Below are 16,353 nucleotides of genomic sequence, written 5' to 3' on the forward strand. Positions count from 1 at the left end.
TTACTGATTAACATAAAACGTTTATGACAACGATATCCAAAACTAAAATTATTCATTATAATAAAATAATGACAAGTTTAAATTTAAGAAATTGAATAAATTACATCCGTCTTTTTACATTGGTGTAATGAAAATTACAGGAGAATTTATTTATTACATTTTAGACTTAAGCCCTCTGTTTCAATCATGGAAGGGAGGAAGGACCTGTAACGGACTAAGAGGGTTACGTGACTTCCCATGATTTATAGCTACATCTGTGTTGGTATTTATGATACTTTGGTTTCCGTCGATAGGAGTCAATATTTATTCAAGACAGAGTCACCCAAGTTTCCCCCAGTTATCGTCGTATGTCTTATTGTTAATCCTTGTCATAGAGTCGAATCATAAAATCATAACCGAGCTTGAGGTTGGCTTTAAATTATTTATGAGTGCGAGAATGCTGCATGTGGAGTTTTGATATAAGTTAACAGCCCAACTTAGGAAAATTCTATAATGAGTCAGGACAAAGCGAAAATACAGAATTAGGTTTCCTCCAAAAACGGATTCTGTGACACCGATTTTGCTTGTATTTCGCTTATAACTAAAAAACAGTGCATCCCACAAAAAAGTGTATGGATACTTTTAAACAGAACATTCAATTCCGCGTCGATTGACGTTCGAATCCTTAAAATAAATTCTGTTGTTCTGCTACAACAGGTCGTTAAAGTTCAGTAATTTTAACCGAAAACTATAGCATACACTGCCGTCTGGCGGAACACGATGTAATCATCAAGAATATGAAGAAAAGGAGAATGTTAAAAATACTGAACTTGACGACATGTTGTAGCAGAACCACTGAACCGAATGTATGTTCTTTAGAAAAGTATGTATACATTTTTTTGGGGATTCACTGTTTTTTTTTTTTTTTTTTTTTTTTTTAGTTATAAGCGAAAAACTAAAAATGAGCAAAATCGGCATAGTTTTGTTCTCCCATACACTTAGCTCACTTCTGGATCCGTCGCAAACTCATTTTTAACTTATTTAGGATCACCAGAGCAGATTGAAGCGATTTCCAGCTTTCCCCAAATTTTAAGGAGGTACAGCTCTTTTTGGGCTGATTTTCCTGGGCCCAAGTATACGTAAAGCACCTTTTTTTTTTAGAAGAAAGGCACGTTACATCTTGCAAATAATTTGTTTAATGTGTTTATAGAAGTCACTTTCATAAATTTTTATATTTACGTCAAACCCTAGAACTTGATTTTGATGGCCAAAACAGATTTCTAAACGAAAAACAAAAAAACTGTACCTTACAAGCACAAAGTTTGCATAGCTAAATTTTATAATTTTTTATAAATTTAGGGGAAGGAATTGTTGCTGTGAAATCTGTGAACACTATGTTGAGAGATCTTTGACTCGACTTTGTTTCCTGCATAGCTAAATGATATTTAAAATAAGTTTATTTAAAATAGTATTTAAGTATTTAAAATAGTTATTAAACAAACTACTGCGGTAAAAAAGTAAACAAAAAAAAAACAAAAACTATTTTGTCTAACCTTATAGTATTGAGTCAGCAAAACAGAAATACTTTTAAATATTATCTTTTTATTTTCGTTGGACCCCAAAAAATATTTTTTGCCTACTTTTAGTGTGAATACCCTCAAACTGGGAACACATTTTTGCATGAGAAGGGAGATAGGATTGTGTATGTTAAGGCTCTGGAGGGGTGTTGGGGGAGGGGGTTGTACCAAGTCGAGATAGGGGTAGCACGCGAGAATACCCTAAAACATATCGACTACACAAATGGTAAATAAAATCATGCCTCGTCACATGGAACGCTCGTTCCAGTTCATATAATGCAGCTTTTCAAACATAAAACTTAAATTTTAAAAGAAAGTCATCATGTGAAAATGTCGACTAAATGTGCGGGTTTTATCCCATTACATCACTAGCTTGTCGATCAAAACAAGGAAATAGTATAAATAATATTGTTTATAAGCTTCTTTATTCAGTTACTCTTTTCTTTTTCACGTTCGGATTTTATTCCACCATGAAACCTTAACTCATTCGTGTCAGCGCAAAAGTATCTACTTATAACCATGAGAAATTTGCATTAAGGCTCAGCCTCCTGATGGTAAATGGTTATCTTACCAACTGTCTGGTTGGTAAGTACTAAGCACAAGATCTAACTAAGAACTAAGAACTAACTACTACTACTACTACTGAATGAACCAGGTTAGTAGTACTATAGAGTTGTAACCATTATTTTATCATCTGACGAGGTCACGTGTAACGTATTGTACTGCTATAAGCGACAATATGTGGATCGGAAAGTATAACTACAAATCCAAAACTACTAGGGCACTAATTTGGACGACTAGAAAATAGCTGTGCTGCATCACTAAAACGTCATATTTCGAGTTTCCAGAAGATTATAAGGTTGTGATGATTCACAAGAACATAAGAAAGCCATTACTCATGTTTAAGGAGATTAAAACAATTTTATTAATGGGCCTTCACAAAGTCAATCCACATAAAATACTACACTTGGTTTGAATTTAGGATGGTGTTTTTTTTGTTAGTTATTTATCTTAGCTCAAGCTGAAGTTTCATTTTTATTTGGACACGCCTTAATTACAAAGAATATTTCAAAAACTGAAACTCGTTTGTTCAAATTTACAACTAATTTCTTAATTTTAAGTTAATTTTGCTAAGCCTTTACTAGTCGATGTTTTGCATAACATTGTAAACATCTTTGTTGCGGGAAACTAAAAAATACGTATAAATAATACACACATAAACAGTTTCCCAAAAGAGAATATCTAACGTACCGAGTCAGCCCGCATCCTGATCTCCTTGCCCGCGGCCGCCAGTAGCACTCGCAGTATGGAGGTGGCGGTGCCCGTTTGTCTGCTAGCCACCAAGTGTACTGCTGTTTGCTGTCTGGCCTGGACATACAGTTTATTTTGTTGGTAAATTAAATCTCAAATAATAAATTATTTTAAAATACAAAAACTATTTTTCCATTTTAACCACTAAAATGTAAAATCATAACGATGGGGGTTTGCAATCATACACTCACTAATAGAGCACATTGACATTAAAAAGGGTTAATTATATTTATAGAGAAAGAGAGAGTATCAATAATGCTAGTGATATACTTTGGGAGCTGATTATAATAATGTTAATTGTTAAATTAATGAATTGTAAGTTGTTCTTAAAAAAAAAACGTCCACTCTTAATAATACTTAATACTTTCTTACTCTGATATATTGGTAAACCCTCTTAACTTTCTTCAAAATTAAAAGTTAATGACAATTTACGAAAAAAACATACGAAAAGCATACGAAGAAAAAGTGTATTTTTGGTTTAGAAATAATGTTTCTGTTCTTTTTATGTATTAATTAAACTATTTTAATCAAATAATCAATTTTCTGAATGTTCAGTAGCAGAAATTTGCTTAAATAGTAGGTCTATTCACCTAGTAAAAGTTAAATTTCTTTGTGGCGAAACTTGATTGGATTACCATGTGGGTAAGCTCATCACTGAAGACGCACATTTTTCCCTAGCTATATTTATTTTCTAGTTTTGATTACTCTTGTAAACATTCGTATTGTATGCTTAATGCTACAATGTTACAATGTTGTCATATGCCGGTTTGTATCATTGTAAAATAAAATAAATAAATTGAAAAGTGCAGTTATGATTCACAATCACCTATTTTTACTGATTAATGAAATGAATAAACCACTGATTAATGAAATAATTTCCTATACCTGCTCTAATAAGCTTGTATAGGGAAATAAAACATGTCTTAAAGTTATAGGATATTAGAGATTTTGTAACAGGAATAAAATTACTGGATCGGTAGATCATGCTCAGGCTCGTGCTTAGTCACTTTTCAGCATATGGCACCCAGAGGAGCTCGACAATCGGTCCTGAAGACCGTTTTACCAGCAAGTCTTCCTAACACTTAAGGCTCCTTTTATTCTGCCGCTCTCTCTATGAGCCTCTTTTTAATCGCTGAAGATGTTTTTATTCATACAACCCATATTGTCCTGCTGCTACTTAACTAATCTTTATTTTATTGTCTAATCTGTTTTGCAATTCTGACCACCCTGTATATTAACTCACCCCTCCCGGAGCGTAGACGTCCACCCCCTTCTTGTTGAGAAGAACTTTGACAACATCTTCCCTGGAGAACATGGACGAGATGTGCAGCGCATTGTAGTTGTCCTGTGAATAACAAAGATTTAAATATCATTAGCATACTAGAGGATGCAGTTCAGTCAACTATTTTGAGCTTTAGCCATGGTTTGAATGACAGTATTGTTGCAAATGTCTTTTTAGCACGGAGCTACCCACAATACCAACTACTCTAAGAGAAATGATCCATTGTAATATTTATTGAAGTATGTTGTAAGAGGAAGCTTTTAAAGTTAAAATTTTTTGAAATATTGATTAAACTCAGTTGCTTAGAATTAACAGTTGGGTGCATCAAACCTTCCTACGTATTAATTCTGTAGTTAAAAGGAATTAACACTAATATTACTCCTAATATAATTAAGAATTTAACACACTCACTACCAGGTGGCAAAATACCATACAGAGGGGTTTGACGGCTGGGAGGGAATGTGTTAATGATTTACACATGTTATCAAGTTAAAATCGTCAAGCTACAAAAGACATAAATAATATGTGTTAACTTAAAGGAGATGAAAACTACACATCACGCAAAGGCAGTTAAATAGAAAGACACTTGGTCATATAACCATAAATAAAAGCAGTTATTACCATAAATATAATGTTAAAGCTAGGGGTATTACAGATAAATTATCGAAGGACGATCATAAATAATTTAAAATTGCTAGACCAACTTTAACACCTTCATATTTCTTCCCAGATATACTGATATTCAAATAATATTTCAGTTTTTTAAACTCGCTTATATGTAATAAAAATGCTATATTTGAGTTACATCAAAGCTAAAATAATCAGAGCATCCTTGTTATGTGACTGAGCTTATTTTACAATAAAAGTGTGCTAAAACAGTTTTAACTTCTATACAAAAGTAGGGGATGTGTTTATAGTTGAATCATAAAATTATGTTTATTGGCAAACATTACGATAGTTTGTACCCACAATTGTTATCGAGTTCACTGAACTATACAAAATTATGTTTACGATAATCACACTGAAACCCAAGTTTTCTCAAAGACTGATCATTGTCCTCACGCGAAAAAAATGAATCACTGATCTTCAATTACTCTCTGGAAAGTTTCTCATCAAAAAAAGTGCTTGAAATCGCGGAGTTCCTCTACCAATAACCCTTATTTGATTCTAGCAGTCAATGGAATCGCCGACCTAATTTTACGAATTCTGTAATGCAATCATAACTACATAACAAGTGATTTTCATGCTACGACGCCTTTACACGAGTTTAAACAAATTTGAAAACTTATGAGCTGCCTGTCTTGTTTTGCAATTGGTATTGCAATTGGTTTTGCAATAGGCTTTCCAGTAGATGCACTTGAAACAGTGAGGGACGTATCATCTGCAAATAGGCAAGTCTTAGACGAGCTGACACTTTTAGGTAGGCTGAATGAAGATAAGGAACAACGTGGGACCCAAGACGGACCCTTGGGGCACTCTCCTCTCTTGGTCAGAGCTGTAGGTGAAGCATTTCGTTTCAGATAACCATCCACATCAACGTTGGGTATGGAAACAAACTGTTTTCTTTCCGTCAAATAGGACTTGCCATTACACATAAAGAGGGTTCCTCATAAATATAAAAAAATCCTGTGAGTTCCTGTGTAACATACGATAAGCTACTGTATTTAGATAGAAGTACTGTATTTAGATGCTAAAATCACTTTAATCTCCTCCGTTTTGTATAATCTACTTTTGATAAGCCACTCGCTGGGGGTGTTGTGACACATATAGAGGGTGAAGATTATTTTCGGGTGATTATGTAACGGGGACGGGTCAAGGTGGTGACGTCACGCAATACTGCCATTATGACGTCATTGTGGGTCGATCGAGACGTGAGGCTAGGTTGAGTCCGTTGAGTCACGCCGGTCAAGAAACTGATTCAACACCACGTCAACACGTCGTGCTGCATTCGATCAATAATAGCACATAGTCAAATGCAAAGGTTTGGGCCGTCTTACGTGAACTGGTATGGTAGGGAGCAATTATAAGGTTTCAACAGATTGGTTGGGGTTTTTAGTATGGAAGATGACGTTTAAAAATAATTTATGTACCCTAGTGTTTGATTTCAACCAACTTTTCAGGTTCCACTCAGGCGAGCGGATCGTGTAATTTGCGCCAAAGAGTTACTCAATTGCGCCAAGCCCTCAAAGGGTCCCAAAAAATGTGCCTTAGTTGCACCAACCCCAAACTAGGTAGGGGTGAGTTGCCGGCAGTGTCCTTGTTTACATGTCATCTAACCTAACCTAACGTACTCAACTATACATTCAAAGAGGGCCGCCAAGTAAGTTAATGACATATCGGGTGGCTCCCTGGAGTAGATGGCGCAATTCAGGAATACCCAACTACCTGACTCAGGTCAGTTTGCGCAATTAATGCCAACCCGAGAAGAAAATGTGGCACTGCGGTAGAGAGCGTTAAATCGGTCCCCGAGGTTCAGTGCTCAAGTCCCACCAATCACCAATGTGTTATCTAGTGTTTAGGTCACTGCGCTCTAGTGCTAATCTGAAGTAGTGCTAGTCGTGAAGTGGGTTAACGGTTCCGGACTGTGACCTGGGACCATTCTATATTTTATTACAAAAGGCTTGCTTCGAAACCTTAAAGGGAAAATGTCAAACAATGAAAATGTGAACATTTCGATGTCATTTTAGGAAGTCTGTATAATGTATACTCAAGCGGCCTAGTGGTTTTTGCGTGATGATAGGATATAGGTTATACTCACTTGAAAAAAAAGCTGTACAATGGTGTAGAGAAAGCAAAATAGATTCAACTAAAGAAAAAAATATCACAGAGTCTAAATAATTCAAATAAACCCAGAGGTCGTGCTGAGAGTAGATCTACGACAATAATTCACCTACGTACTAGGCATTTTTATACCTTGGGGTAAAAAATAACAATTTACTTTTAAGCTTTTCAGAAAACAATTACACAACTCAAGAAGTAAAGTTAGCTAATGGGAATTGTAGCAATTATATGACTTTGCGTGACAACAACATGAATGATATTGAAGTCTGGATTGAAATCCGATAAGAATAGGTGAAGTTGTAGAAATAACGAGTGCAGCGTTATCAAAGGTCAAGATCACGTGACTGATAAACGCTGCTTATGACTTCCAGCTGGAAACGATGGTAGATTATGTAAAACTGCATTGCGTCATGCACTTACTAACTAGCCTACACTACACTTCAAATAATGTCCTACTTCCTACCACATTGTTCCTAGAATTGTGTGTAAAATAAATTCAACATTTTGGTTGAGAGTTGTGAAATATAAGATCATGGATTAAACCAGAGAATAAAGAGTAGGCAATTAAATATACCTCCTGCAGGTTTATCACGATTATGAGCTAGCTGAAGATAATTTTAAGGTATGTTTCTGCGCGGTGTATGTAAGGTGATTACCAATTATTAGTGTTTTCTTGTTATTCTACCAACTTAAAGTCTTTTATTACAAAACATACCCATTATTTGTAAACTGATGATTACCCTCTTGTATTATTTCAAAAGATTGTACATTGTATAAAAAAAAAAACAAAAAAGATGTCTTACAAAAAAATTATAGCGCACGCTGTAAGTATAACACTAAAACAAGGAAAAAGGATTTAGTGGGCATTAACGCACCCGAATGTTACTGGTGATGAAAGCATTTACAATGATTCAACATTTTATCGAAGTTTTTACAACAATTTAAAGATTCTTTCTAAAATATAAATAGACAAGTTAACATGGTATAAGATAACACGTCGAGACACAGTAAGCTGAGACATCATTGCACTCCTCCATCCAATATTGTTTCCTCTAATCTATACCAATATTCATCATATCACATATACTCTGATAAATATATCTTTAGTTAACTTCGCCGGTAGCAATCCAGTTACAATATAGCTTGGAATTTGTAAATGTTATCGTTGATAAAGTTTGTAGGTATGAATTATATAAGAGTGAAATCTTCCTTGAATAGCGGGTTTATCAAATTGAGTATTGAAAGATTATTTTTAATAAAATTCAATGGATGAGTTATAGCGCCTTGATTATGAAACACTTATTTCAGGATATTTAGCTAATTTCCCATATAGAGAAAACGCTATTACTGTTTGCACGCTGGTCACACCTTGACCCAGGACTGATTTTTTTTCGTTTAAAGGCCCCCAGAGGCCTAAAAACCTTCCGTTCATATTCATTAAACCTGTTTTTTTTTTCGATAGGAAATAAATCTGACATTAAGGGAGTATTTTTATGAAAATACAATCAGGAAATGGCAATTCTCTTAGTCTGCAGGATTGCTGCAATGGGGATATATATTTCAGATTTTACTCTGTAAAGAAGTACATAGTAGGAAATTGAAAAATAATTAGCAAAATAACATTGAAAAATGTCAATGAAATTAAGGTAAATCAGACTTTTAATACTGTAAAACAAAACAAAGTCAAAGAAACTATACAGGTAGTTTTAACGGTTCGCATAAGTAACAAACCATTTTGTGAATAATAAGTTTGTATTACAAAGTTTGGATGAAAATCAAACAACTTTCAAGCTGATAAAAGGTAGGTACAAACTTATTTAATACAAGAAGGTAGTAAACGCGGATGAAATAACAGGTAGTGGCGACAGTCGGGGTTCAGTTTAGTTTAGTCATGTCAATAACAATGCAGTCAAACTTTGTCCATCAAAAGTAACGGCGAATACTGCGACTCTGCTTCACTTAACTGTTATACAACGTTTAGGAGGAGTTTTGTAAATTAAATCTCAAATCCATAGTCTCATATAGAAGACTAATTTTACAATGTATTGATGAGCAACAGTGTATCTAGGCCAATATACGAACAAATATTCCAATTATGAATTAAAATAATTATTTCATACATTAGGATCTTGAATTATGACCATCTTGTAGCATAAAATGCCTTTTGAAACCTCTTAAATATTGTTACATCCTACTTAAAAAGTTTAAATACCCGATATGCAGAGTTCAAAGTCGACATCTAAAGGGGAATATGCCTAGTAATTAGTAGGTAAATTAATGTCCTCTAAGTGTGTTCCTTTTAATTTGTTTGCTCGATGAAAAGGCAGTAGATGTCTAACTTTGATCGCACTAACATTGTACTGCATGTTAGTTGAAGTTTGATTAACCACAAGTATAAACAAGTAGGCCTACAGTATTCACATTATATTCACTAACTCATTTCACCGCAGCGTCTGTTTCTACTTTCAAATAAAATGTAACAAAAAAATACACAAAATGTTATCACCAAGCCTCATCGCATTCGGCTAATAACCTAATAACCCTTTTAAAAATCCAACAACCAGGCGTAACAATTTTACTTCAGGAGTCCTTACAATCCATGTATCCTTATCTTAGAGATGTATGTTTTTTAGATACGTGTAGAACCATCGGGTTCCGTAATGGAAGGATTTAACAATTTTTTGTACATAAAAATGACAAATTGGCCTTGTAGTATTGTAATATCGGCTTATATATTTTCTAGAAGTGTGTAAACGGACTATCTTCTTATCCGTATATATGATTTCATCATTAACTAAAGTATGAATCTCACCTATAAAGAACATGTTTAGCAGATATTTTATTCATATTAGAAAATTGTTGAATGAGCACCCAAAGCCTGTATGCTACTGTCGAAAAACATTCTATCTACTTTCTCTCTTAAATAAGTAACAACAACACACTAATACGCACACTAATAGTATATGTGACGTAAAACATGACATAATTGAAAACAAGTTTTTTTTTTTAAATGTGAGTTGTTTACAGTTGTTTGATTGTTTCAAAAGGGTAGCCACTGATATAGTAAGTAATTGGATATTACTTAGCAATATGGGAGCACCCCTGTACACGTAACTTATCTGTCAATCTGGGACACTCATATTGATTTATTTACAAAAAATACGTTTTGTATGTACATAAAAATAAGATGGCAAAACTTTACATGGTAACGACCATGCATACGTCTATATGCATTCTAGGATCGACTACAAATTTTGGGGGTGAAATGACTTGTTGTTCCAAAAGTCAAAGATTGTAAAATAAACATATCTTCCCGTAGTGTTAACCGAAATAGTCCCAAGGAGACAGTCGCCGGTTAATGTGTAAAGCTGTAAACAGTTCTGCAGTGATTACCCCCCTTGGGTACCTCCCTGGCCCTAGGGTAGTCACGCACCCTGACGCACCCCACCCCCACAAACACCCCCCTTCCGCGAGCTACACCTTGTTCACTTACTTCTGCCATCCGTAACCGAGATCGCGTTTTGGGCACGCTTGTTTGTTCTACTTTCTTCCAAACAAAAGTCATTTTTCAAACAAGAGTCAAGGACAAGAGTTGTAAGTTTTCCGACTCGTGTTATTTGCCGGTTTTTTGGTAATTTTACGCTCAATATTTAGGCACACTAAAAATCTTCCACGTGTAAATGTCAGTAGCTTTTATGGTGTCTATAGGGTGGCTGAAAAGTAACTTGCACCCCCCCTAAATTTTCAACCATTTGAGATATTTGAAATCGGTTTACGGCAACCTTCTTCGATATGAGGGGCTACAATAATTATGGTCAATTTTGAAAATTTTGCCCTTAGGGGTAGTGGGGGTAGGGGGTAGCTCAAAGATTTCAAATGACAAGTATAGTCGAATTTGGAATCATTTTACAGGTCTTGACAAAACATAAACATTGACGTAAAGATAACCAAAATCGGCTCACTAATGGCGCCCTAAATCGTTTCAAATCCAAATAACCACGAGGGCGGCAAAAAATTTACTTGCACCCTCTTTAACCTTTTGACTATTTGAGATATTTGAAATCGGTTTGCGGCAACTTGTTTTGATATGAAGGGCTACAATAATTATGGTCAGTTTTGGAAATATTGCCCTTTAAATTACTTTAAATAACCGTTGTCTCAATCATGTTTAGCTGCCATTTTGTTATTAATGGTCCGATTTATATTTTCTTTATATTAATTGTTATGTTTCGTCAAGACCTACAAAAAGATACCAAACTCGGCTATACTTGCTGTTTGCAAATTTTGAGCTACCCCCTACCCCCGCACCCCTAAGGGCAAAATTTTCAAAACTGACCATAATTATTGCAGCTCTTCATATTCAAACAAGTTGCCACAAACCAATTTCAAATAGCTCAAATAGTTAAAAAGTTAAAGAGGGTGCAAGTCATTTTTTTGCCGCCCTCGTTGTTATTTGGATTTAAAACGTTTTAGGGCGCCATTTTATTATTAGTGAGCCAATTTTTGTTTTATTTATGTCAATCTTTATGTTTTGTCAAGACCTTTAAAATGATACCAAACTCGACTATACTTGTCATTTTAAAATTTTGAGCTACCCCCTTCCCCCCACTACCCCCATTTTCAAAATTAACCATATTTATTGTAGCCCCTCATATCTAAGAAGGTTGCCGCAAACCGATTTCGGGGGGGGGGGGTGCAAGTTACTTTTCAGCCACACTGTATAAAAACAATAGAAATGATGTAATGATGTAAAATGGAATGGTAAGGACAAAGTTGAGTACACATGATGTAAACGATGTGGTTTTGTTTAACGGCTAAGGCTACACAAAACGATGTTTAACTATTTTCGGCAGAGGAATATCCTCAAAATGCAACAGTTTCATTTAAAATTATAAAATTTTCACAGGCCTCATTGGTGATTATTCTCAAGCATTGATTATATGGTTCAAGTCCCCGGACAGGAGTCCCATCCTCCAACAACTAGTCTAGTTATGCCATCTAATAATCCATTAACTATAATATAGATCAAATAATAAACGGAACAAGGCACAGTATTATGGAAACCGATGAATTAGTCTACATGTATTAATGTTTTTCATTCTTTTTATTGTAGAGGGTAATAATAAAAAATAGATAATAAACATTCCTTTTATTAGCAAGCGCTCCTCAGTAAAAACTGTTTTACAGGATGACTCTTGTCAATTAATATTTCAACAAACTAATATTTAGCTTAGTGATCGATTACCACCCGTTTTTCTTTCACCCGGTAGAAAGTTATTCAGCAATATTAACAAAGAGGTCAAATTACAATCCTGTACAAGAATCGTGCAAAGAAATTAAGCAAGAATCTGTGGATAACGTGGAGATCCTTTACTTGATTCTTTGGCTAATCATTACTTTCTTGTAGAGAAAATCTTTATAGATAGTTGGCTATATTCAATTATCTAAGTTCCTAATTTGTTCTTTTTCTCATTACTGGCTTTTAGAACGATAAAAGTGAACCTTAAAAAATTAACTATAGTAAATGCTAAAATTGATCCAGAAACGTGAAGAGAAAATTTCATTACAAAAATAACAGAATCCACCAAGCTGATTATTTCGTTTAAAATTACACCGCAGAATATTTAGCTCCCGGTCTAAAACGAGAGGGTCAACAATCGGTTAGTGTCTGGAATATTTAGCACCTCCGCAATTAGACAAGGCGTTCCTGTCTTGATTCAGAAGATATGTTAATCAGCACCTGTTTCGGACAAAATAAAACTGCAGATTTTTACGGAATCACGCGAAATCTCGTTTCATCAGAGCAACGTTCGTGGTATCTATGCCTTGTTCAACGTCTTCTGATAGAAATCTTTCACTTGCAATCAGATTTGGTTGGAACGCCAATTTCTTAACGAGAGAGTAAACTATTGCAGTTTTGCATGTTACCAGTCGAGTACGTAGAAATAAATCCGTAATTGACACAACTAAACTTATTTCAAAGAATCCCTTTACTGATTGCTAACACTAATATCCAGTTAATTTTGTAGTGGGGGGATTGCTTAAAGCATTTAATGGGTCCCAATCAAACAATATAAATCAAACAGCCAGCCCAATTTATTTGGTGCGATTTAGTAATATTGACAACGAGGTTGTCACCATTCACTATGCCACTGGTACGCTAATTGTGGATCTTGAGAAAGTTGGTTGCGCTAACATTGATATTGTTGGTAAAATATTGCTAGAATTTACAATCTATATAATTAATACGCTACATGAAACTTTGTCGGTTGAACTCCTCCGCCATTTCTTAACCGATTTTATCCATTGACGTCTCATTGGAAAGAGCGTGTCGCGTAGATTTGCAAACTGGCCTTACATTTTTGAAAAAGTCCCTTGGACTCTGCCCCAGTGGCTTTGAAAGTTCCCATGTTATCCTTATAAAGAACATCATTGTTTACATTTTGATCAGCTGTATAATTGAATTGTTGTTATTTATTTTTGAATTCAACGAAACGGACGTTTACTGATTTTGTTGAAATTAAATATTTGCTACTTTAATTTACAATGTAAAAAATCGAGAAAGCCTGGGCAATTTGATATATTTTATCTACTATATAATGAAGAACACCTACAATATGAAGATTCCCACAAACAATGAACAAGGATGTTAGACGAAATGTTACTATATTGTAGGAAACACGGACTTAACTTTATGATGATTGGCAAAGGAAAACACTCTAAGGCTGAATTTAACTGGTACAACAAGGGCATTAGCTATATGTTTTCATAAAAGTCAAGTGATTTTAAAATAATATGACTACATCAAAGAAACTTTAATAAAACATTCATTGAAGGATTTGCATTATTCACATTTAAGGGAAACAAAAAACCATCTGAACAACATTAGGCCTTTCAATTCTGTATTTTTTCAGGTAAATATAACCATTGAGTATACATATAATTGAGTATACGTGTATATTTAATGATAATTTACGTTATAACAGTAACTAACCAAATTATTGCCAATTGAAGCAAATACAATTGCGATAGAGAGTTTATGCAAAAAATCAGGCAGTTCTTAAGTAATGTAAACAAAATGTTGTCACTATAATAAAATGACTGCAATTTTTAAACGTACTGGCGACAATGGGTAGTACCAAGCAGACTACATTATCATTGACTAAGATCAACATAGACAACATAAGTGGGAAATATTTGTAGAATACACACAAAAACCAGATCAGCTTTTGAAAAATGATAAAATATTTACAAGAAATGTTGATTATATGGAACTGTTAGACGTACGTAATCTATAAGTTGAGTCTTTTTTTTTAACTCATCGGAAATTATGACTTTTATTAGTTTTTAAATAAGTTATTTGTTTTTAAATAACTACTTTACTTCTTTGATATTGCTCGATTTCCGAGCAACATGTACACTAGTTAAATTTAAAGCTCTGGGTTTACTATTGTTGTAACAAATGTAAATAGGTACAGTAATAGGCCTTTTGAAAAACTTTTTGTATTTTAAAATACTTTGATATATACCTACCCTAGTCAAACATACAGCTCGAGTATTGCAAATAACCTCTGGCTCAATAAAAAGGAATCTATATTTTTTTTTAAAAATGTTGGATTTTTGTGTGCAGCAAATAAATATTTATTGTTATAGGCATTTTGGTATCAATTTAAAGCTCTAATCCTATAGATATGCCTTTTGCGGGTTTGGATGATATTACGTGAAAGCCCTTCGTCCTATAGGCTTTGTGCTGAATTCTGTTGTCAATCATCTGAACTTTTTTCAAATTTACATCAAAACAGATGGACATGATACAATTTTGTTTACATACATAAGAAAATGGGGTTATCTTTACAGTTGGTGAAGTTTTAGGGAATTCATGTAAAATGTTGAAATGTTAATTGTATAAAATGTAAAGAAGAAAATTATTTACTTTAGATTTTGTGTTTTCATAGTATGTTTCATTAGACATTTTTTATAATTTTTCTATGATATCTCGAAGAGATCGCTCGCAATGAAAATTATATGGATATGATGGGAGGAAACTGTTTTCATCCTATCACGGATTTTGAAGTCACAAAGTGAAGCAGGTTGCCAGTACTACTTAAATACCTTTTTACGGTGAAATTGACACTAATTACATTAATTTAACAGCCGACTGACGTGAAACATTAGATCAACGATCATGTAAAAGGTTCTATTATTCCTTCTTTGTTAACGCTTCATTCATTAAAAGCCACAATGGTTGGATCAATTACTTGTGTACTCATTGCATTAACCTTATCAGTGTTGTTGGTGAAGGGGGGAGGGGTGAAAGAAGGGAAGTTACCGGAAGTAGATGGTAATTTCCGGTCAGTCTGGTGAAGGTTTCTCACCCCTTCACGCTAAGGTTAGCCACAGAATTAAACACATTTTGGTCATAGACTTTTTAAATAAATTCGCTTTAAGTGTATCATTAGGCTTAGCACACTTAGATATGAATATTGGTCCACTATTTTGTTGGTTCTACCATGGATAAAACATGTTTTATCTATGGTCCTACCTTACTTCTCTGCTGTTTCAACTGCAAAAGTTGGTTCTAAGATATTCAATAGCATTAAAAAGTTATAAGGTTTACCAAATGCACTGTTAATTTTCTTTGCATTTATGACAACAGCTAATTTGAACCAAACCGCAACAGAAAGCACGAGTATAACTGCAATAAGCATTCTTACGCCAACCCCGTACGAAGGACCGGTACTCTGATAGTATTATTACTATCAGAGTACCCGTCCTTCGTACGGGGTTGGCGTAAGAATGCTTATTGCAGTTATCTGAATATATTATTATATAATAAATTATTTATAAAATTATTATAAAATAAATAATTTTATAAAATTATTATTTATAAAATTATTTATAAAATTATTATATAATAAATTATTTATAATAATTTTATATTATTATAAAAACAAAGGTTAACGTTACAAAGTAACAAGACCAGCTTTTTGTCTCCAAGAAATATATCACGAGAACACCAATATCATTGGGATAAACCAAACGTAACTAAAAAAATAAAATACTTGAAAGTTATAAAATTAAGAAATTTCCCTTAGAAATATCTGAAGGAGGTTTTAACGGTCACCGATTGCACATGCAACTCCAGGACCTTGGCACGTATAATTAAAATGCCCAGAACACACGCCATATTTGCATCAGCCAGGCAACACTATGGAGTTGTAGCTCAAGTTTTTACACTTGCAAAAACCTAAGTTGCCAACAATCACCATTACGTTGCGGAACAATACGTATAAACAGATAAGGTTGGGAGGGTGGATACGCCGTGACACGGCAACCGGTGAATATGTTTGAGGTTAATCTTCTTGTCGATCAGAACTAACACATCGGTGGTGTATTGAAGTAATCCTGAAATGTGATGTGTTA

At 34.2% G+C, this 16,353-nt stretch overlaps 1 protein-coding gene across 1 annotated transcript in view; it reads right to left on the reverse strand.

Annotated features, from left to right (window-relative positions):
* The window catches only part of LOC128987954 (serine/threonine-protein phosphatase 6 regulatory ankyrin repeat subunit A), an 80,899-nt gene that overhangs the window by 45,704 nt on the left and 18,842 nt on the right, over positions 1-16,353 (reverse strand). Inside the window, exons 4-5 of the mRNA XM_054409085.1 lie at positions 4,111-4,212; positions 2,808-2,924 (exon numbers count right to left, since the gene is read on the reverse strand). Of these exons, the coding sequence (XP_054265060.1) occupies positions 2,808-2,924; positions 4,111-4,212 (219 nt within the window). The remainder of the gene's footprint in view (positions 1-2,807; positions 2,925-4,110; positions 4,213-16,353) is intronic.

This window comes from Macrosteles quadrilineatus, unplaced genomic scaffold (assembly GCF_028750875.1).
Source record: "Macrosteles quadrilineatus isolate MER2022 unplaced genomic scaffold, UCM_ALF_1.0 Scaffold_2__2_contigs__length_208266976, whole genome shotgun sequence".
Classification (NCBI taxonomy): Eukaryota; Metazoa; Arthropoda; class Insecta; order Hemiptera; family Cicadellidae; genus Macrosteles; species Macrosteles quadrilineatus.